This window comes from Lotus japonicus, chromosome 2, assembly GCF_012489685.1.
Source record: "Lotus japonicus ecotype B-129 chromosome 2, LjGifu_v1.2".
Classification (NCBI taxonomy): Eukaryota; Viridiplantae; Streptophyta; class Magnoliopsida; order Fabales; family Fabaceae; genus Lotus; species Lotus japonicus.
In genome coordinates, this window is record NC_080042.1 from 5,763,954 (window position 1) to 5,788,115 (window position 24,162).

Below are 24,162 nucleotides of genomic sequence, written 5' to 3' on the forward strand. Positions count from 1 at the left end.
TGTCCATTGTATACAAAAAATTAACACACATACACCGTGACTCTTCCTCACTGCATTAAGAGACTCTTCCTGGTAACAGAATGTAAAATTTATGAGAAAACCTGATATCCTCATGTAGAATTGGTCAAATTAAGAGACTGTTCCTAATATAGAGATGTCAGATGAGTTTTGAGCATGTATGCTTATGTATATGAAGGAAGCTTCCAAGACTATATCGTCCGATGCATAACGCGTCCAGTACGTCTAACAATTCTAATTGAAGAATTTCAATCATCCAGAACATGTCACAATCAAATCTTGGGAGTTATTGATATCTTCAAGGGAATATATCTTATAGAATGAAAAGGAAAGAGGGCATATATCTTATATTTGACGTGTTAATTTCAACTACCACAAAAGAGCACAATCTGCAGAGCTAAACTGAGGACTTCATGTTTAGATGCAAAACTAACAGAAAGGAAGTTATATTGGAAAACTCAACACATTTGCCTGCAAGTCATAGTGTTAAGATTATTACTACTAGTTATATATTTAGCAATAGTTATCTACTCCAAGAGATCTACCTACAAAACTTAATTTGGTTTTGCTAAGGCAACTACATTTTCGTTCATAGCAATTTGGAATGATACATTTTGGTCTCAACACTAAGAAGTTAATAATGCCAGCACCAATTGCTAAATGAGCATACAAAAACCAGCAACAAACCAAAAGAAAAGAGACAACAATAAACGAGCCCATGACATTAGATGAAACACAAGCATGACATTAGATGAAACACAAGCATGACATTACTCTATTAAAAGTTCAACATAAGGGAATGAAATCATTAAAGCAGGTTCACAAACATTAGAACATAGTTACAGCCACTATACAGGGGCTGCAAACTACAAGTCAAAGACTGGATTTGGGATAAAAGAAACAAAAGGAAACCGGCACAAAGGGAACTGACACAGAAGAGGAAAGCGCTTTGACACTTGAGAAACCACCACAAAGGCGCAGGACAAGATGCAGGGTTGACTCCTTCTAGATATTGTAATCTGCCAAAGTCTGCCATCCTCCAACTGCTTCCCAGCCTTACGAAAGATCAAAAATCAAATCATCGTACTGAGCCTTACGCTTTAGATACAATAACTTGTCATTGGGATCGTCACTGCCTTCCAGATACGTAAGAGTATGATCTAATTGTTCATAGTGATCGAGACAGACCCTATTAGGGTTAAGAAAACTACCACATCCACAGCGACATCCACAAATACTACATTCAGTACGTGCATCAGAATCATCAAAATCAGAATCATCATCAGCATCATCATCATCAGCATCATCAGCAAGTTTGTTTGGCTCTATCTCTGTGCTTTCTTCTTCTCCTCCGGCTTTCTTCACTTGACTGTTGGTGGTCGTCTTGGCCTTCACATTATCAATGGTGTCAATGGTGTCGTCAAGGTTGAGGGTTCTCAGTGACAAGGTCTCCTTGGGGACGTCGTGGATGTCAAAGATAATCCTTTGCATATGAGCTGGGATGCCTTCCTTCTCTTCGATCTTAGCTTTGATGGTGTCAATGGAATCAGAACCCTTCACCTCGACAGGGATGTAGTCACCGGACAAATCAAATCACAAACCCTAATAATATCAAACTAAAACATAACCCTAAATGACAAAATTTGGGAAAGAATCAAAATTAGTGAACGCGTTGAGCAGAATAATTGAAGCAGTAAAATTAACAACGAAAATCTAGACAGACAGGATAATGGAATTGTAAGAATGGAAAATTGGGAAAAGGATTGAATCTCAAAACCCTAATATCCAACAGAAGCAATTGAAATTTTCGAAATTGATAGGGGAAAGAACTGAACGTATAATTGACTACGAAAACACAGACAGTATAACAAACAAGATTAAACCTAAATTAAAAAATAGAACCAGATTTTACCTCAACGGAGGGAGGCCGGAGGCGCGTGGAGGAAGTCACGGTGGCACGCACGATGGAGCAGGGGCGGAGACGGCGCTGGGTGATGGTGCTGGCGGGCGGTGGCGAGTGGCGATGGACGTTGAGACTCGAGAGTCGAGAAGCTTCTGTTTGAGATCGAGAAGGGGCTGGATTCAAGTTTTTATCTTTTAGTCCCTAAGCTTTTGTGTTTTTATTATTTGGCCTCTGATTATTCTTTTTGTCACTTGAGTCTGGGCTTCAGCCCATTCCGTTTTTTTTTCCAACAAATTATTTTTTATCACAAAGAATATTTTTTGCGAAGCCTGGGCACCTGCCCTAGCTAGCAGGCCGGGCCTTGGCTCAGCCCCTGCGTCTTGCTGCAACTCACTCTAAAGACACTGATTTGGTTGACCGAGAAAAAAATTATATTATTCAAGTGCATAACAAATATAAAATTTATTTATGGGGGATTATTAAATATATCATGTTTTATGTAGCAAAAAAAAAATACCATGTTTACTATTTTTATTCCGTAAATTATAGCTCAAGTCGTAGTGAGGATAAATGGGTTGGAGACGTGTGTCCAAGTATTTTCATGAAGATGATTCTAAGGTAGAGAGTAACAAACAACAAAGTGTAATGAGCCAAACCAATAGCAAAGAAGAAGATAGACCCTTCTTTTAGGCCTATAGAAGCTCCAAATAAAGCCCCCACAAAGTTTCCAACAATTGATAAATGATTTGAAGGGTTGGCCACCTTTGAAAGCCTCGTTTGGCCCCCAGACATCCACTGCCCATAGATCTTAAGTTTAAGACAGAAAATTGGTGTCATTAGAATGTACCAAAGGGAGTGGTGAAGGACTTTGGTGACTGATGGTGGAACCCCCATAGCCAAGAACAAGAGAGCTATCCAGGGAGCGAAGAAGAAGTTGACATAGTGTTTACGGTGGTTTTTGGTAAACAAATATCCTCTTAGTTCGACTAAAGGAAGTTTAGATTCGGGGTCCTTTTGAGAAAACATTTTGCCAAAGTGTTGTGTGTGAGTTGATGGTTTTCGACAACAATGAACAATTCAAAAGAAACCGGATTTCATTAAACACGGATCAATTACATGAAGATCAAAAGGGTAACAAAGCGAAATGAAAACAACAAGAAACGTAGATTTCGACAGGAAACTAAACAATAGGACTGATGATTGACAAGCTTAAATGCAAGAAAACTAAACAACTGGTTCTGCAACGTACTCCTCCATCATCACGTCTTGCTCCTTGAGTCTCATTGATGCGGACGTTAGAGCTTTTTAGTGAAGTTTTTAGAGTTGAGTTGGAACCCTTTTCCTGATGATTCTTCTCGTACTTATAGTGCTTCTTTCTTCCCCCACGTTCTTGGCGGTTGTTCTTCAGTGCACGAGGGCTTCGTGGGTTTGAATTTTGGCGCCTTACCCTACGTTCAACCGGAGGTTCTGAGCACGTGATTTTAATTGCAACGTGGGCGGTCTTGAGTCGTGGGTAACCGTTGTCATTCGTGGCATCGTGGGTACACGCACGTGCTGATAATTGCCCATCACTCGGTAACTGCTTCCTTCGCTGAGTTTGTCGAATTTTCCCTTACTTCCTTGACTTTGGGGGATGTTACCTGACGAGTCTCAAGCCTCACCATGGTCCCTTCTGTCGAGAAACCATCTTCCTGACACCGGTGTCGAGGATCGTAGCGTTAATGATTTTGGCTCAACAGTTGCCCCCCAAAAATGTTGGTTGTCGACTGCTTTAGCTTGAAGACACCAAGCATTTTTTATCGCGTCCGTTCAATCTCAACAATTCAAATGCTTTGTACCCTTGACCGTTCGATCCTTAGGTCCAATCAGCAGTCATAACGTCTGATGACTTTCCACTAGCTGACAGTTATAGCCTTTTTAGGGCCATGATTTCGTTTATGCCAAAAAGTTGGGCAATGACATGATTTAATTAATAAAATACTCACTTGGACTCCAAATTTTATAAACTGAGGCATAATGCGGCCTTAGTTCCGTTTGCATTTCTGCTTATAAATACCCCATTAACGTTCCTCTTCAAGCTTTACTTTCTTCACAAAGCTTTCAACTTTCTTCTCCAGAGTTCTTACTTCGTCTTCCTCCGTTTTCCTCAGAACACCTATCATTTTCTTCAATGGCTTCTAACCTGAGCAGACCATTCCGTTGGCCACCGAGCTTAAGCTAGATGAATCCAAATGCGTGGCAATCCAAGAACCCCCCAACGAAGCGGAGAAGAGAGCTATCTGGAAATCCCAGGTACTCATTTCTTTCTCTGTTAATGGTACTTTACGCGCCATTTTGGGTCCTTTGAAAGTAGTGAAGCATGATAGGCCTAATAGTCTTCCTGAGGAACATGAATCGTTTCACCCTAGTGTTAGAGGAGAAGAGCTTATTTTGGCTTTCCAACTTTCTTTTCGCATGCCATTTCTCAATGACCCGAAACGAGCCTTTCGTTCAGCTCCTCCTAACCCCTCTTCTAACGACAAAGCCTACCTCAAATGGTTAGATAGGGTTGAGGACCACAAGAGGCAACACTGGAAAGATGTTGGGATTCTCGACTTGATTCAGCTGTCGAGATCCCAAATCTCGTATAACCCTGCCATGTTGTTGAGTGCGCTTTACTTTTGGGAGAGGTCTACTAATTGCCTTCATGTCCTCTTTGGCATGATTACCCCAACCCTCCTGGATGTTGCTGCCATCACTGGATTATGACCTATTGGTGATGATTATCACTCCGTGCCTGCAGCTGCTAAGCCCATCTCGATTCCTACTGATAACATCTCATTTGGCCGGTTTATTAAAGACCATTATGTCGAGAATGGCGAAGTGTCCGACGCTGAACATGTTGCGTTCCTGTTGTATTGGCTTTCAGCTTATGTTTTCTGTACCAAGTCCTTGCGCATACCCGCTAAGCTTTTGCCTTTAGCCAACCTGATCCACGAGGGTCGACAACTCGCTATGGCCAGGCTTGTTCTCGGCAACCTCTATCAAATGCTGAATGAAGCTGTCGAGGACGTTCGGAGCACCAAGACCATTTCTTTGAATGCGGCTGGACCTCTGTGGTTATTTCAACTTTGGTTGAATGCAGTTTTCGAATGTCTCTTGCCGGTGCGAGACAATCCTCCGACTGGTTTTAGCACTAGGATTGATGCTTATAGGCTCGAAACTTTGACCCCGGCCTATGACTCGTCGAGTTTTGAAGCTGACTTCAGGAGATATTTTACCATGTTTCTTGAGCTGAAGTATTATCGATCTAGTTTTTCTCCTTATAGTAAAGCTAGCCGTGGCCCTTTCTGGCTGAAGAACTCTTACCCTAACACATGTGACCCCACGTCACCCAAGGAACACCACGTTACTCTCTGGAGGACCATCCTTTCGCCTAGGGTTTTGACTGTAGGCTTTGCTAGTAACGACTACACTTTGTGTGGCTATAACCCTCAATTGCTATCTCGACAATTCAGGCTTAGCCAGGCTTTGCCCAACACCCTGTTTGACAAGAGTCTTGTCTTATACCCTGGGACCATCAAGAAGGCTTCTACTTTTGACACGACGGTTCACTTCTATAACAAGAAGCTTCTCAACCTGAGCCCTTTCAACTATGCTCCTTCGTACTATGCCACTAATGCTTTCAAAACCTGGTGGTCTGAGTATTGGGCCAAGATTTCGAAGCCCCTCGTAGATTGTCTTCAATGCATGACATATGCTTTTCTTTTGCAGAAGCAGGACCTCAAGAAGACCAAAGGTATGCACCTGGCAGAAATCCGATCCTTTCAAGAGTTCTTTGGTGTGGTATATTATCCAACTCTTCGCCTTCGAGATACAGTTGCGAAAGCAGCTCAAGTATTAAGGCAAAAATGGGAATCTAAAACTAAAAAATCCAAGTTAGTTATTCCTCCTGGTGAGGAAGGTCTATCTTTTGTTATTCGAAAAACTGGCTTTAGGTTCCCATCTTTGCCCACGAGTAGGTTTGCATTGGCTTTTCCACCGGTCTCGCCCAAATGGGTTGACCATGTAAATATAAATGTGTTAGCCAATCAAGCTCTCCTTCCTCGAAAGCGAGTGACTTGGACTAAGTACCACTTATGGAACTTTCTGTATCATGTGCCCGTCGAAATCTTCAAGCACATATCGCTGAACATGCGTATTGGTCAAGGTAATATTTCGACTTGGCCTTGAATTTGCTGTTTTACCTCTTAATTTCTCTTTCCATTTGCAGCTGAAGTCATTACCCAAACGACTCCTCAAGTTATTTCCCCGGTGGCCCACTCCTCTAAGGACAAGCCGGTCGAGATTGAGGATGATGATGATGAGGACGATAATGTCAGCCTTGCTGACAAACTCAAAGTATTTTCCTTTCGGCTTTTCCTTTTCCTTTTAACTTCTTTGGAATATTGACTAATATTTTCTTCTGCAGGGTCGAAAAAGGAAAGCTAAGCCTACTGCTTCAGTTAGCTAGAAGAAGGCCAAGGGGGCTGGTGCTTCCACAACAAGCAAGGCTTCTACATTGGTGTCTGATGCTCAGCCTGAAATCGATGGCAAGGGAGGTGGTGGCGACGCCGCTATTCAGGTATGTTTCTTATTTTCAAGAATACTTTGCGCCATTTTAGTTTGTGATTCCTTAAGCAGATCGAGTTTTGCCCTTTTTCTCAGGCTGATGTCCATGAGCATTCCACTTCCAATCCTCCATCCCGTGAAAATTCTCCAGCTCCCAACCTTGCAAAATCCAAAATTGGGGGCGTCGAGAAGCCTCCTAAGGCTGCGTCTTCAGTTAGAAAGACTTCGACATCTGAGGGGAGGAGGAAGACTAGGAGCAAATCTGGTCACAAGTCTCCTCACCATTCCAAGAGCTCCACCAACTCAAGTCCTTCCAAAGGGTCTACTCGCCAGGTAATCATTCATTCCCATAACTTTTCCACGTTCTGGTGGCTCCTTGGATGTGCATCCTATTTTACCAAAGGGGCCACTAAAGAGGCCTAGGCTGACTTTTCTGATTTTCTCCCGTAGGAAACTCAAGGTGCAACTTCTCCTATTCATGAAACAGAAACTCTTCCTGACAAGGATGCTAGCCTCATGCCTCCTCCAAAGTCGACGACTGCTATTGTGCAACTTTCGCCTCAAGCCAAGGGCGGCTCTTCATCTTGTGTGTCTAGCGAGAAGCTTGACACCTTATTTGAAGAAGACCCACTAGCGGCTTTGGATGGCTTTCTCGATGGCACTTTGGAATGGGATTCTCCGCCTCGTCAAGCTGATGTTACTGCTGAGACTGCTCAATCCAGTGGAATTGCCAATCTCCAGCAAATTGAGGAGGGCCTGGGTCGGCTGAAGGCTATTGTCTTCGACAGTGGATTCCTCGACCAGATTCGAGCTGATTCTCAAATGGGTCATACTGCTAAGGAATTGCTCGTCTTCCTGCTTGGTCAAAAGCTTGATTCTCGCCAGACTGCTGCTTTGGCCAACCTTCAATCCTTTTTGATGGATGCCTTAGCCACTTTTCATCAAGCCAAGGACGTGGGCCAAGCTGTTAGCCTCAAGGAAGCTAAAGTCTCTTCTGGCAAAGCTCAGATTGCGGCGATGAAAGAGGACTTCAAGAAATTCACTACCATGAAGGTTTTAATTGCAGATGACATATCTGATGTCAACACTAAACTTGAGGAGCTGCGTCGAGAGATTACCAAATTGGAGAAGAAACGGGCTGATTTAGTCGAGGAAGGCCCTGCTGTGAAGACTCAACTAGATGCGCTCACTAAGGAATCCTAGGCTCTGATAGTCTCGACGAAGGAGGTTATCAAGGACTTGGAGGTTGATCAGGCTGTCAAGAGGGATCTCGAAGCCAAAATTGCCACTTTTGCTGACCGCTTGGATTCTTTCAAATCTCATCTCTAGGATTCCTCTTTTCATTTGCCGGTTTGTAATGATGATATTGTTTTGATCATGGCTTTCGATGCCAAATTTCATGTACTTATTTCGACAATGTTTTTGGCACTTGTCTTTTGGGCCATATAATTTGACCTTTAATCTGCCAAGTCTTTTCAGCTTCCACCACGCATTTATGCTTCATTTTCTGACGGCTACTTACTATTGTTGCACCGTTCAAATTCCATCGCACTATTTATGTAGTCGTCGCTTGATTTCTAGGAAATAGGACAATTTATTGCGGTCTTTTACCACGTTTTCTTGATTCAGTGAAAGTCTTTGTCCATTAAAGGCCAAAGTTATTTACGATGGTAGTGGTAACCTATCCATTAAAGACCAAAGTTATTTACGATGGTAGTGGCAACCTACGTGGCCTGTAACCATAAGGTGAAGAGTTGGCAACTGATCGCCATTAATTAATGTAATCCTTTGTTATACTATAAATAGAGCGTTTTTTGTTACTTTTCTTCAGTAACTTCTTCAAAGTCCTCATTACTTCTTTTCAGTAACTTCTCCAGAGTTTCCTTCCCGTTTTCAAAAACTCCTTTAACTATGGCCAGTCGTCTTCTTAATCAAATCCGGAGCTTGGCCTTTGATCAGGATTTGTTTTGGGAGCTACATTCCTCTCTCTCCTTGGCTGAAGAGCTTACTGGGCTCATCAACCAACTTCTGCAGCGGAATATCATTTCTTCCGTGAAAACTCCTCTCCTGGAGTTCCTGGAACTCTTGAATGAAGCAGTGCCCCTGTATGAAGAACACCGGGAATTCGCCGCTCGAGTGTTCTTTGCTGAACACCAAATTAATGAGAAGATGGAGGAGTTTGACGAGATGAGGGCTGCTTTGAGTCAAGTAGGTCCTGAGGGGAGTGTGGGAGCTCTGAAAATCTTGGCTAACAAGATTTCCACTACTCCTCGCGAGGAACTAGATCTTCGACAAGAGAAATCGTGACTGAAAGCCTAGCAAGAAGATGTACTGAGGCGTTTAGAGCCTCTGAGGGTTAGATACAACAGTTATAGGGCCAACTCTCCCTTTTAGAGTTTTTTGCCATATATGTAATGTTTTACTCTAATTAATAAAACACTCAATTTTGGCAATATCTTTCTCATTTTCTTTACTCGATTTTTATTTCATGCAACGTTGGCATATACGCTTTTAAGTACTTGCCGTTTATTGTTAACTGTCGAGTTCTACCCCCCTAACTCTTTAATCGAATAAGCGTTACCGGAAAGCACTGCCTCGATTTTGAAAGGGCCTTCCTAGTTTGGAGCTCATTTTCCATAACGTTTGTCTTTTTTATCAACTGGCAAAATAACCTTCCACACGTAATCGCCGGGCATAAAAGATTTAACTCTAACCTTTTTATTGTAAGCTCTAGCAATGCGGTTCTTTTGCCTGGTTAGGGTATCCAATGCCAATAATCTTTCTTCGTCGAGATTGACTAACTCATCAAGCATCATATTCCAATAGTCTTCGCTTGGAATTTCCTCTTGCCTTTGGATTCTACAGGACTGCAAATACACTTCTGCTGGCAGCACAGCTTCTTGGCCATACGCTAGTCGAAATGGTGTTGCCCCGGTAGCTTCCTTAGGTGAATTCCTGTAAACCCAAAGCACTTGGCCCAAAGTTTGATGTCAGTTCTTAGGTTTTCGGCCAACATGTTTCTTAATTAAGGAGATTAGTGTTTTGTTGGCCGCTTCTACCTGGCCATTCGCCTGAGCATAATAAGGAGTCGAGGTTAGAAGCTTTATACCCCAAGATTCCGCGAATGATGCCACTTTTTGACCTACAAATACTGTGCCTTGGTCTGTAGTGAGTGACTCAAGTAACCCGAAACGGTATACTATGTGATTCTGAATGAAATCGATCACCGTGTCTTGGGTAACGTTTTGTAGGGGAATTGCTTCTACCCACTTGGTAAAGTAGTCTATGGCCACTATTATATACCTATGCTGCCTAGAAGAAGATGGGTTAATCTCACCGATTAGGTCTAAAGCCCACCCCCTGAATGGCCATGGTTTGATGATTGAATGCAGTTCACTTGCTGGCACATGTTGTATCCCTGCATGTTTCTGGCAATCTTGGCATCCTTTTGAATACTCCATGCAATCCTTCATGATAGTAGGCAAATACATCCCTTGTCGAAATAGGATCCACTTCATCTTGATTCCTGCCTGATGGGAACCACATAATCCATCATGGACAGCCGAGGTTGCTACGAATGCTTCATCTTCGCTTAAACACTTCAGTAGTGTTCCGTCGACGTTTTTCTTGAATAGCTCGTTTCCCATGATGACATAATTCATAGCCCTATACTTGATTTTTCTATCAGTGGTACCCACAGGGTTTTGCAAATAATCGACAATTGGCTTTCTCCAATCATTAGGTGCCATATTGTTGATGACTACGATGTCGAGATCAGAGAGATTTAGTTTTTCTTTGACTTCAATTAGTTCTATCAGTCTAGACCTATCAACCATGTATCCTGATGCAATTTGCGCCAGTTCATTGGCTTCTTGGTTATCTATTCTAGGGACGTGACCTATTCCAACATCGTCGAATTTAGCCAACAAATTATTCGCTTTTACATAATATTTGACTAGATTTTCGCTAACACACTTGTATTCCTTGGTGAGTTGCTTTATCACCAACTCAGAATCTCCTTTTACGACAACGTTCTTTGCCCCCATAGCTAGCAAGATCTCGAGGCCTGATATCAACGCTTCATACTCAACTTCATTGTTTGAGCAATTATCCTTGATCCAAAATTTGAATTTAGTGGGGATGCCTTGCGGGGACATTATGAACATCCCGATTCCGGTTCCATTTTTATGGCTGGAACCATCGAAATATAACTTCCAAGGCTGTATGCCCACGTAAGTTACGATTTCTTTAGGCAAAGTATGATCCGCTAAGAAATCAGCAACTGCTTGCCCCTTAATTGCTTTTAATGGGGCATAAGTTAGTGAATATTCGGTTAGGGCCAAAGCCCATTTACCAATTCGACTGTGCAAGATAGGTTTGGATAACATGTGCTTTATTATATCATAATGAGAAAAAACCATTACATCAATTGGCTTTATGTAATATTTCAGCTTTACACAAGAGAAGTACAAGCATAAGCATAATTTCTCGATCATGGTGTATCGAGTTTCTGCGCCATTCAACACCCTACTTAAGTAAAATACGACCCTTTCATTGCCACCTTCATCTTCTTGAGCCAGCATGCTTCCAATGGATTCATCTGTGGCAGAGATATACAGCTTCATTGGCCTCCCTCCTATGGGTGGTGCCATTACTGGTGGGTTGGACAGGTACTCTTTGAGTTCATCAAATGCCTTTTGGTGTTCTGCTTCCCAGCAGAACACGTCTTCCTTCTTAAGTCGAAGAAGTGAAGAAAATGACTTGGTCTTCTCGCTGAGGTTGGTAATGAATCTCCTTAGGAAGTTAATCTTCCCCAGTAGCGATTGCAGTTTCTTCTTGCTGGTTGGTGGATTTGTGTCGAGAATGACTTTTGCTTTGTTTTTGTTGATCTCGATGCCCTTTTTATGCACCACAAAACCCAAAAAATCACCTGCAATGACACCAAAGGCACATTTAAGGGGGTTCATTTTCAAGCCATATTTTCTCATCCTCTCAAAGGATTTTTTCAGGTGCAATAAATGGTCATCCCTCGATGGGGACTTTACCACAATATAATCAATGTAAACCTGCATGAAAGTTTCAATAAAATCATGAAAAATGGTATTCATTACCCTTTGGTAGGTCGCGCTAGCGTTTTTCAACCCAAATGGCATGACCACCCACTCATATGTCCCCAAGACACCAGGACATCGAAAAGCTGTCTTCGACACATCCTCTTCTGCTATGAAGATCTGGTTGTAGCCTGAATAACCATCCAACAAGCTTAAGTATTCGTGACCAGCCGCTGAATCCACCATCATCTCAGCAATGGGCATGTGATATTCATCCTTTGGGGTGGCAGCATTAAGATCTCGAAAGTCAATGCAAACTCTCATCTTTCCATTCTTCTTGATCACCGAGACCACGTTGGCTAGCCAATCCACATATCGAGCTGTTCTAATGAATTTGCACTTAAGGAGCCTTTCGATTTCTTCCTTGATTTTTACCAACACATCTGGATGGAACCTCATGGGTAATTGCTTGACTGGTTTCTTGTCTTTCTTGATGGGTAACTGCAATTCCACCAGTTCTCGACTAAGTCCTGGCATTTCATCATAATCCCAAGCGAAACAGTCTTTGAATTCTTTGAGTAATTTAACCATCCTATCCTTTAACTCTGGGTCAATAAGGGCGCTGATGTATGTTGGCCTCTTCTCTGAGCCATCACCCAAGTCTACTTCTTCCAAAGGATCCTGTGCTTCCATTTTCTCGAAACCCAATGGGCTATCATCATAGATGCAATCTAACCTCAAGTTGCGGAGATCTTCAAATTCTTCGATGCTTTGCTCGTCTTCTTCCAAGCGCGTGTTATCCTTTCTTGTTGTTGCCTCATTCTGAAGTGTCGTTTCGACGGGCAGAATTGAGACATCAGTAACTTCATCAATACCCATTTCTTTGGCCATTCTCGCGGCCTCTAAGGCCGTTCTTATTCTATTTTCGGCTGCATAAGCCGAAATTCGAGCTATGCTCGAATTAATCATCTTTACAATTGTTTTGCCACTCAGTAGGCATCCTTTTCTTCATCGCTGTGCCATCCGCTCATGGCATCATGTTTTCAAGCTTCATTAAGGTTTAGTCCCCGGATGGGATCCAATGTCACTGAATACTCTTAGTATGGATTGAAATATTGATTGGCCACTGTGTCTAAAGGAGCAATTGTGGCTAAGCTCTTCTCGAAATTCTTCTTGCCGACGTAGCCTGTCTCTGCTAAATAGTAGCTTTGATCTGCTTGCACGTTTTCGACAACCCCATCTGACTTCCAAATGGATATGCGTTGATGCAAAGTTGAGGGCACTGCCCCCACGCCATGGATCCATTCTCTTCCCAGCAGCAAATTGTAATTGGCCTTTGAAGGTACCACAATGAACAATGTGGAGCGGGCCACCGTTCCTACGGTTATGTTCAGCATGATTGCCCCCAAGGAAGAACCCGTCTTTCCTTCATAATCAGAAAGTACCATATCATGGGGGATTAGATCTGCTTCAGTTTTGCCCAACTTCTTGAGCATAAATGTGAGACCCAAGATTTTAAGCTTAAAATAAATTAGTGAATTCCTTATTAACGAATAAGTTCGATGTATCGTGAAGGGAAACCTGAACAAGAGTTTATTGGATGAAATAAATTTATGAAGGAGAAGGTTCAGGAAAAGTTCAAGGATTGTATCAAAACCGATAAGAGTTATAGCACGATTAATATTCGCCTAAGCCTAGGTCAAAGACACTAGTAAATAGCTAATTTACACTTTAGGACGCGATGGAAACTAATTCCAAAAATCTTCAGAGAAATGTTAGAATTTCTCTTATTCGTCTATAAACAAGTATTTCGATGCGAATCCCTGGAATGTACGAACGTCAAATTCCAATTCTCGGAAGTTTGCCGAAACGGAATCCCTGATAGTTCAAAAACCCTAAAATCGACGGACGATGAAGACTTTTTCTATTCGGAGCTTCAAATAAAGATTTCATCCACGCACGCCCACGCTAATCGACGTTCCAAATCTTTCTTCAGAAGGAAGTTTCTGCATCCGAGGTCAATATCATAAAGTGCATAAAGTGCATTTTTAATGCCGGTAAGCATTAAAAACAAGCCTCGAAAACCAAAAATCATACTGATATTTCTTTGAAGAATTAGAAGATTCAGCGGGAAGAATATCGTGTCTAAAATACGTTGGAATCAGTAGGAAAAATCGGAATTGCGAAATTTTCATTTTTCCGCATTTTCCATTTCCTATATATAGTATGAAAAATGAAAAAAAAAACAAAAAAATCCCAAAACACACACACGGCCGAGAGCTCTTGGAGGAAAGGAGGAAAAGTGTTTTTTTTCCAATTCTTGACCGATCGTCGTTCCGTTCGTTGTTAATCGAAGACATCGAGGTATAGTTACTATCCCTCACTTCTGATCGTCAGATCTGTCGACTTTTTCTATGTTTTTCTGAGCTCAAAGTTTGGAGCTTTTTGTAAAACTGTCCAAATAACTTGATTTCAGTGTCTAAACTTATTGCCTACGTGCTCTAGAGCATGAATATCCGGTTGTTTTCTGTTGAATCTCGCCGAATTGCCGCCGAGTTTCAATTCTGCTCAAAAACCCATTTTTATGCTGAGGTTCCGCTTTTTGGATCAAAAACTCTCGACTGAGCTTAGCTTTAGTAGGATTAGTTGTTATAAATGTCGTTAGGATCGACCCCATCTAATTTGTTTTTCGAAATTCTGATTTTGAGTTTCCGAGCTAAAAATATTGACCAAAATACCCCTGCGACAGTTTTCGACCCGATAATTTTTCTGAGAGTTTCCCTGGCCTAGATATCGCCTAAGAATACCTAGGAATTGATTTAGATCGAAGAAAAAGTTCGAAAACCCTATTTTCCATAGTGGCCGAAACCTATTTGCTTGGGTACCGTGTCCAAAAATAATTTTTGAGTCTCTATGACCTGAGCCATTGCGTAGCTCTTTCAATTGTCGAAATTTTGGCGCTGGTTTTGTGTCATTCCGAGTTCTGTAGCTCGAGTTATGCACGTTTTAGCGAATAAAGTGTTTTACAAAACTTGAATCGAGTCAAAACTCATCCATTCGGGGGAAGCCCTTCCATTCGTGCCTAAATGTTGTACTCTGAAGCTTCTCGAGCTTTGTCGACCATTAGTTAGGATTGTTTCGACTGTATCGACTTGTGTTGATTCATTATTGCTTTGTTTGCTCAAAGGTTCAATTGTGGAAACCTTGGGATTGACTGAGCAAGCTTGTGAGCGAGACCTGCACCACGAGACTAGAACAACTCGAGGTTAGGGCAACTTACTTACTAGCTATTTGTATTGTAGGCGTCGATAACTTCGACTTGAGTATTGCTTGATATTGAATATTGCTTGGATATTGTTTATCGCTTTGAATTGGAAAATGTTTTCTGGAGGCTTCGGCCGGGTGAACTTATATGAGACGTGTGTCTCCGTTTTCTGAGAGGCTTCGGCCGTTTACTGGTTTCTGTCTTATCTCTTTCTAGTGGATATGACAAGGTTATGTTTACAGCACTGCCATATTGATTCATCGCTCGATAGAGCTTGATGTATTTGCGTTTATGATTAAATTGTGCTGACTATATTCGTGCATTTTGATGCCACTTTTGGAGTGTAGAATACACTTACCTTCGTCATGACAAGGACGGGTTTGTTTTGGGAACGTTTGTTAGGTCGGACCAAGGTTCGAACCTTCATTGTTCTAGGGGATCTAGTGTTTTCTCGGGGAGTTGTTTGGGTTTGATGGAAACTTTGAACTTATAGAGTTTTGGACTGAAAATAATCATAATCTGTTTTATGTAAATAAATCCATAATATATTTATTAAGAATATAATGTTTTTAATTAATGACGATGATTCAACGGAAAAGACTTAGGAATGAAAGTGAGTTGGAAAACGGGAATGGGTCGGTGATCCTAGCTTTGGGAACTTTATTTTGAAAGGTGTTGGAAAAGAAAACTGAACTTTGGAATTAACGACATAATGGATTAACTCACGATGGAACACTTTACCTAATAAAAGAAATATTGTTTTAAGGGAACTCATTTTTATGGAAAAGAATTTGAAGACGGGCTTTAGCCAAGGGTCTGGGCGTTAGTAAGGTACCTAGTAGAGTACACTTGGCACAACAGGTAGTGACGGTCAGCCGTGTAGAGTTGTATCGTGCCTGTTGATGTCTGGCGTAGCAAGCAGAATGGTTAAACCCGTAGGGTCACAACCGACTTGACTATAGCCTAGGGTTCTCGTTGTAGAAGCCTTTGGTCAATGAACCAATTTTACCTGTGAGGACGAATCGTTATTTAGCTAACCATATTGCACCCATGCATACACGCGATGAAGTGCCAAGTGGAGTACTTCGGTATAGCAGGAAGCAACGATCAGCCGTGTAGAGTTGAATCGGTCCTGACTATACCTGGCACAACAGGAGGTAACGATCATCCATGTAGAGTTGTATCGTGCCTGTTGATGTCCGACATAGCAAGCAGAAATGGTCGAACCATGTAGAGTTGGATCGTCTTGACTATAGACAAAGGTGATAAGCGACGCCCGAGCAGAAATGGTTAAACACGAGGCCAGTGTTACGACCGTCTCGAGGTGCCCAGCCTTTAAGTGGCAATGCCATTGGTTTGTCCCGTCGCCAAGCAGAGTGACGTTATTCGGGTTTGTGTCAGCATATTCTGCATTGGCACACCATGCATCTTATTATGATTACCGTTGTATGACATATCATGCACTCTAACTATAATTGTTGAGACTTGATGATTTGATGTTGATAAACATCGTTATGTGTTTTGATGATTGAATTGTGTAAGAGATTTGATAACATGTCATGTATATACCTTAGGGTAGGCAACACATAACTTATATGTATATATACAACATATATATACCCCCTTTATCGCATGTTGGTTGTATATCTATTGTATTCTGTAAGTTGACCCTAGCGCCTTGGCTTTGTTTGTATGTTTGTGTTTGGGCGGTCGGCCTGCTGCCAGGCGTCCGTCAGCCGATTCGTGATGACTCGTCACTCGAGGAGGACCAGGAGCGTAATGACTATTACTGAAGCTTTCGACGAGGACCCGGACTTCAGGCCTGATCGAGGAAGGGTCGATGAAAGTAGTGTGGGATATGGGTGGTTAGAGTCTTTGAGTTGGTTGTTAGAGTCATAGCTCTGATTGTCATTCCTTATTTTGGGGCAGGGCAGGTCCCCGACTATTAGCTTTTCGTGTGATTCCCTTCCATGAGGATCACAGGGAGTTTGTCGGACGTAGGAAGTCTTTTGAGGCCGTTTTGGGCCGACTTACTTTCGTTGGAGGACTGTATTCAGAATACTTGACCTTTTGTTTTAGTTTGTACATAATTGCCCACGGGCACTACCTTTCCGTCACTGGAGGTCACTCGTGACGATGTTTTTAGTTGCAGCGAGGGTTGTGCTTGTATTGTATATTAATCGCTGTTAATCGCGATTGGGTTGAGTCTTTATTTCGACAAGTCTTTTTATTTAAACAAAACGAAAAAAAATACCTGCTTTTCGGCTTTATTTTATTTTGAGTTACTAAAGTGACGCCACCGAAATCGGGGTGTTACAATAAACCTAGGCATCAGATTGATTGCAGCTCCTCTGTCGACAAGGACTTTATTAACCCCTTTCTCTTCGACTTTAGCCCAAACGAATAGTGGCTTCAAATGACTCTTCATCTGTTCTGTTGGCCTCTGGAAAATAGCTCTCTCAACCTCGATAGACCCTTTTTGCATCACATAGTAACACAAAGGATTATCATCTGGCTCTTCTTCGACATAGTAGTCTTCTTCTCTTTCTGTAACCTCTGAGATTCTATCGAATTCTGCAGGTAAGATAGACACTATGCAAATGATGTTGAGGTCTTCTCCATCACTGTCATCGAAATCTTCAAGCATGTCTTCATCCTCATCTTCAGCAACATCTTTTCCCTTTTCCTTGGCCGGGTTTGGTGGCACAGTTGTTCCCTGTTTGATGACGTGGTTCAGCTGATTGATAATTGACGCCACGCTAGGTTCCTTGTTAGGATTGTCTTCTGGCTTTATGTCCCATAGTGAACGGAACTTACCACCCCTTTCCCTTTCAGCTTTCCTTTTCCTCAGGAAACGTCTAAACTGAGTTCTGGTCATTTGTTCAGGAGCATAGTAGTTCCCGGAGCCATAGGAGTAGCTTCGCGACACGCGGGAATTGTTGATGTAAGAAGATCCCTGGCCCAAGTCGATTTTCTGCCACTTTTGGTGTTGTTTTGGCCTTGGAGGTGCTGGCCTGAACCATTGGTTTTTTGGTAACCCAGCATCAGGGACGTAAGTCTTGTCCTTACCTCTTAACTTCTGGCCTTTATGGCCATCAAGTTCCTGGCCTCTCTCAACCCACTCCTCGTGGGGATATTTCAGCCTTCTAGACACAGGCACTTTCTTCTGATAATGTTTTTTCATTTCAGAATCTTGGTAGGCTTTGGCTGCAGACTTGTCGAAGACGGCGCTGCATCGAGGGCACAGCATGACTTCTTTCTCGCCATCTTTGCTCCAGGATAGAAATTCAACAAGAGTTTCTCCGGCCTTGGGGTAAACTTCATCTAAGCTCACCTCTTTCTCTACCTCTGGTTCCTCGACAGCAGTGTTTTCCTCCTTCGCTTCCCCGAGTGTCAGGCCCAGATCTAGTTTTTCAGAAATGTCGACCATGCCAATATAGAAAGGTTCCACATAGTTGGTCTCAGCCACCTGCAACGGATCAGAATCAATCTTCATTTGGCCTTTAGCTTTCTCATCATACTTGAGTCTCCCTGAATCCAATGCCCCCTGCACAAGATCCCTGAAACGAACACACTGTGAGGTCCAATGACCAAAAAAGTTATGATACTTACAATATTTCTTCCCTTTCCTTTGTTCAGGAGAAGGAAGCTTTTGGTCTTCAGGGACCACAAGCAAACCATCGAACACAAGTATATCATAAATTGCATCACATTTGGTCACATCAAAAGTATAAGTTTTCACAGCAGGAGTGGTATCCTTGGGGCTTTCTCCCCCAAGTTTGTTTTCATTTGGTTTCAATGCTTTACAAACGTAAGGATCGCCTGGCTGGAGCTCAGCCAGATTGACATCATTTATGTCAATGTTTGCAGGGACTTCTCGATAAACACACGGATTTTGACACATTGGGTCAGCGTCTATGTACGCTACTTTTTCCTTCTTTGGCCACTTAGTGGTCTTGGCCTTTTCTTCAGATTTTTCGGCCTTTAGTAATTCGATGTGTCTCACTCTGTCTGCGAGTAGGGACATATCTCAAATATACTGAGTATCGATTTTCTTTCTAATAGAATACTCTAGACCGCCAGCGGCTAAGACAACTAGTTCATGTTCAGGGACATGAGTGAAACATCGAGATTTAAGCATCCTAAACCTGTTTAAGTAATCATCAATGGACTCTGCTGTCTTTCTTTTGACACTAGCCAAGTCCTTTAAACTCACCTTGCACTCTCCCCTAAAGAATTGTTCGTGGAAAATTCTTTCCAATTGGGCTCATGTATGGACTGACCTTGGGGCGAGGGTGGTGAACCAGGTGAACGCATTCTTAGTTAAAGAACTTGGGAAGTACTTCATTTTTAAATTTTCATTGATGGCTAAGTCCCCTGCTTCAATCTGGTACCTGGCTATGTGCTCTACAGTAAACTCTCCTGAGTCCCCAGGGAACTTGGTGAACTTGGGGACCTTCCAACCTCGAGGAAGCTCAGATTCGAGAACTTCTTCTGTAAAGGCCGACACAAAATGGGGTCTATTCGCGAAACTTACGTTGAAACTATGTTGGTTCAACAATTGTTCCACTACTGCAGCAACATTTTGTTGCCCCCCAGCGTTCTGGTGTCGAATTCTTTCCAGCACACCGTCAGCGTGCTCATCCCTGTTCACCATATACACATTTTGCAATGGTGGTTGCACTCCCTCGTTTCCTCCTAACCAAGGGTTTTCCCCCAGGTCTTGGTGTTGTGGCGCTTGATAGCGCACAGGAGCGGGGACATGGTTAGGCAATGAGATTTGATTAATCCCTGGTGCTGGTTGGATTTCGACTGGTGCCCCCAGGGCTGTCGCCAAACGATCCATCTGATGTGCTAAATGCTGATTATTGGCATTATTATTTTGGAGCACGGGGTTAATGATATCACCTATCTGTCGAGATAGCATGTTAACCATTTCATGGTTGCTATCATCCACTTGCTGCCTAATGGCCTGAAGTGAACCAAAGTTCATACCTGTGGACAAATAAATTTGCGAATTGGGCCCAGGGGTAAGGCCAGGAGGACTAACTCGACTCCCTAAGTTCAACATTGTCCCATTTGCCCCAAAAGGGGGTATACTAAATGGGGGAACACTCTCGGAGAATGTCGAATAAGTGCCTTGTACGCCCTGCATCATAGATGCGGGCATACCAAAAGGCATGTCTCTTACGGGCAAAGAAACATTCTGCATAAATGAGGTTGGTGGCATGTTTACCACTCCCCTTGTCACCGTTGGGACAATCTGTGCCTGCACTGATGTAGACACGGGCATTTCTGCAACTGCAGAAATCACCACATTCTGGGTTGGCATGGTGGTGCCAGGCCCCATCCCAGTAGATACTTCTTCATTATTGTTACCGCTACTTCCCCCGGGGCTGCTCTGATTGCCCACGTTAGACCCTTGGGGGGAGGTTCTTCCTCGATTGCTTGCCATACTTACAGTCTTACCACTTCTCAGGTGCATATAAAACGTAAATCACAATCAAAGCAAGTAACAAATACCAAATAGCATGCAATAAACCAAACACACCAAACGCTTCTGTAAAACTTAGTTTTCACAAAAACGGTCCCACTGGGTGTGCCAATTTGTTTACGGTGGTTTTTGGTAAACAAATATCCTCTTAGTTCGACTAAAGGAAGTTTAGATTCGGGGTCCTTTTGAGAAAACATTTTGCCAAAGTGTTGTGTGTGAGTTGATGGTTTTCGACAACAATGAACAATTCAAAAGAAACCGGATTTCATTAAACACGGATCAATTACATGAAGATCAAAAGGGTAACAAAGCGAAATGAAAACAACAAGAAACGTAGATTTCGACAAGAAACTAAACAATAGGACTGATGATTGACAAGCTTAAATGCAAGAAAACTAAACAACTGGTTCTGCAACGTACTCCTCCATCATCACGTCTTGCTCCTTGAGTCTCATTGATGCGGACGTTATAGCTTTTTAGTGAAGTTTTTAGAGTTGAGTTGGAACCCTTTTCCTGATGATTCTTCTCGTACTTATAGTGCTTCTTTCTTCCCCCACGTTCTTGGCGGTTGTTCTTCAGTGCACGAGGGCTTCGTGGGTTTGAATTTTGGCGCCTTACCCCACGTTCAACCGGAGGTTCTGAGCACGTTATTTTAATTGCAACGTGGGAGGTCTTGAGTCGTGGGTAACCGTTGTCATTCGTGGCATCGTGGGTACACGCATGTGCTGATAATTGCCCATCACTCGGTAACTGCTTCCTTCGCTGAGTTTGTCGAATTTTCCCTTACTTCCTTGACTTTGGGGGATGTTACCTGACGAGTCTCAAGCCTCACCATGGTCCCTTCTGTCGAGAAACCATCTTCCTGACACCGGTGTCGAGGATCGTAGCGTTAATGATCTTGGCTCAACACACAGATTGGGTGGTAGTACTCGCGACGAACCGCCTCGAAGTAGAGAATAATTTTAAGAGTGTAGATGGAGAAAACGGTTGCGATAAAAGCAACTGAGATGATCCACAAGATTAGGTTCAGTTTGAGGCTTATGTGGAGGAACTCATTGGAAGGGCATGTGGCTAAAGTTTTCCAGAGAATGGTTGGGCTGCTAGCTCCAAGGAAGATACCAAAAGATGAAACTTGAAACCGGAGAAGAAATGGCCATCTACTGTCATCTGGAAGCATAATCTCTTCTGTAGACTGTTAGATGAGAAAAACAAAACATGTCAAAATATGTTACAACTTTCAATCATTAATAAGTAAAATAAGATGTTGTTGAGTTTGATGCAAATAAAACATGTCTACCTATAGATTATTGATTCATAACATATTTGGATCAACATCTCTTATCCGAGAATCAATTCTTAGACCATAAGCTACTTATAGAAGCTTTCTTCACGTAGTTGATTATGGATTCATAATCAATTCTATAAGAATTTTCAAACATGGTTCCATACTGTGTAGGAATAATTTTGGTTCAACTTAAATAATGTTTTGGTTCAAGGATTCTATTGTGTATGTAAAAGATATTGGGACAGCTTACTCCTTACTCTAGATTATTGAATATATATACCGCAAGATTAAAACCAAAAAAGGTCATTAATATACAATTGCATATTAGTTTCAATTAACACTGAGAATGTTGTGTGATACTATTTATATGCAGAATATATATGATCTTCTATAAATGGATGCTTATAATTGAATTTTAGTTGGTAGAAGGTAATCACATACCCTAAGAGTTTCTAACTCTGGACCTTCCAAAGCATCAAAATACCGGTCAACTGGTAAAGGCCTATCAATATTGCTCCTCTTCGAGCTGGTGCCATCTTCTGTAGAATCTTCAGGCGTCTTTCCGCGTAGCATTGTTAACAGTCTCTCTAATGTCCCAGACCACGTTTTGAAAGAATCAAACCTCTTATCCCTGAACATTTTGATGCTAGGATAGTTGGAAATTTTGGCACTATTATTAGTAGCTCCCTCTGGGTGTGCAGAACCTTTTGGCATTGGTTGAGAGTAACACTTTGATGAGTGTGGAGGCAGAAAACCTGCAGTTCCTGGTTCAGTAGAGGGAATTGGAACCATAGTTTTACCGCTAAAATACACTTTTTTGTTGCGGGGTGACAAGTTCACTAAATCTTTTTCTCTCTCAAATTTCTATGTTTTCCTTTCTATTGCCATTTTATAACCATTCCAATATCATCATCTCTTTTGTCATCTCAACTCATGATAATGAGCTCCTCTGTTCCCATCCAAGTTATCCCTCAAACACGACCTCCCGCCAATACACCACACACATTCGGGAACCCGGACAAGTCGGAGGGGAAGAGTATCAGCCCAAGGTAGAACTTCACTACCATTTGCCACCACCACCATCAGCACCTTGGAAAACCCCGGTCATGATTTTTGGGTTGATGATATTGGCGTTGGTCACATAGCGTGCGTTCCTCTTCATCGCACGCTTCATTGGACGCCGGTATTTCTCGAGGACACCACCACCGCCATCACCGCCACCTGTAGTGTTAGCGCAAGCAGAGTTGGTGCTAGTGGATCCAAAAAAGGTAGAGCTACCGCCGGTTGTGGTGCAACAGCCGCCGGTTGTGCCCGCATACCGTGTGATGCCTTCAGTGCCACCTATTCCTTTGGATTATGAAGAACCCTCTGCTGTCGTAGTTGCAGCTTGACAATTGTTTTCTCCTGAAGTGTGTGACTCTATAACAAGTTATGGTGCCTTGTAGGACTCCTATTAATCTTCGCAATTAGTTCTATCTTTCTTTTTTTATGATTCTCTATGTATACGGGTTCTAGCACCCCATGTACTAGCCGTTAATACGCTATTGCTTAAATAAATAACTAAAATAATTATTGTCTAAGCGGTTTTGAAAGTTTTAAGAAAAATAAGTAAATTGATGATTCATTTGGTCTACACTCTAATTTTCTGTATGAGTATTTTAGTAAAAATTCACATTAATTTTCAGAGTAGAATATGGAGAAAATGAAGATTTATTAGCAGAATTAGAAAAAACAAATCAGAAATCTTATTATTTCTCCAAGCTTTTTAAAAAAAGTTTGATAGTGAGTTAATTTTGTTAGTGGTCTGGCCTTAAGTGCATATTTTTGCTAAGAATGAAGTTAGGCGTTAGATTGATAAACGTGGAGGATTAATAATGCAGTTTAATCTTTTTTATTTAACTAGCGTTTTTACCCCGTGCGTTGCACGTACATTGTACGTGAGAACGTGCGTTTCATTTTGTTGAAAACTCGAAATGGATTTTGTTGACAAGTTCACAAAGGTTTTACCCCATGCGTTCCACGTACGTTGCATGTCGTTGGCTAGCGGTGCAACGAGAATCGCTATGTTTGGGTCTAATATCATTATTGGCTCTGCCTATAATACACATTGGACTAAAAGTCATACTAGTATAATGAATACTACATATTTCTGTTTTGATCTAGTATAAAACTTCTTTCACAGTTGGATTTTCAACATAATCATGAATCTAATCTCCCTTCCCTTAATAGTTAAAGTCACATTATCTTTTTGGGAATTTCAATCTGAAATCATCTTGTTCCAACATTAATCAAAATTTTAAGATACATTAAAATAACGATGAAAGTAAAGAAACGTCTGGTAAAATTATGTTAATATTATGGGTATATCATACTTATAATCATGGATGGTTAATAATTTGTTTGTTGGTATAGAATGTATATACCCATTGTTTAAGTTTCGTCACTTACAGCTATGGTAACAATCATCTATTGGTATATCAGATATATAGCCATGGTTAATAATTTGTCCGTTGGTATATCTTGTTTATACCCATGGTTTAAGTTTCATCACTAGAA

General features: G+C 41.9%; 1 protein-coding gene across 1 annotated transcript; it reads right to left on the reverse strand.

Moving 5' to 3' along the window:
* Nucleotides 1-2,464: 2,464 nt before the first annotated feature.
* On the reverse strand, nt 2,465-22,398 carry LOC130735965 (S-type anion channel SLAH3-like). The gene is made up of 3 exons (XM_057587832.1): nt 22,048-22,398; nt 21,236-21,513; nt 2,465-2,864 (listed from the first exon to the last, which is right to left on the reverse strand). Exons 1-3 carry the CDS (start codon nt 22,396-22,398, stop codon nt 2,465-2,467), a joined length of 1,029 nt encoding a protein of 342 aa, XP_057443815.1.
* Between the last annotated feature and the right edge of the window lie 1,764 nt (nt 22,399-24,162).

Excerpts from the sequence above, each read along its gene's own strand:
- LOC130735965 (XM_057587832.1), bottom strand. The coding sequence starts at position 22,398 with ATGGTTCCAATTCCCTCTACTGAACCAGGAACTGCAGGTTTTCTGCCT. Across the intron at positions 21,514-22,047 it reads CAGAGTTAGAAACTCTTAGG|TCTACAGAAGAGATTATGCT; the intron begins GTATGTGATTAC and ends CTCATCTAACAG. Across the intron at positions 2,865-21,235 it reads CGCGAGTACTACCACCCAAT|CTATGTCAACTTCTTCTTCG; the intron begins CTGTGTGTTGAG and ends CCACCGTAAACA.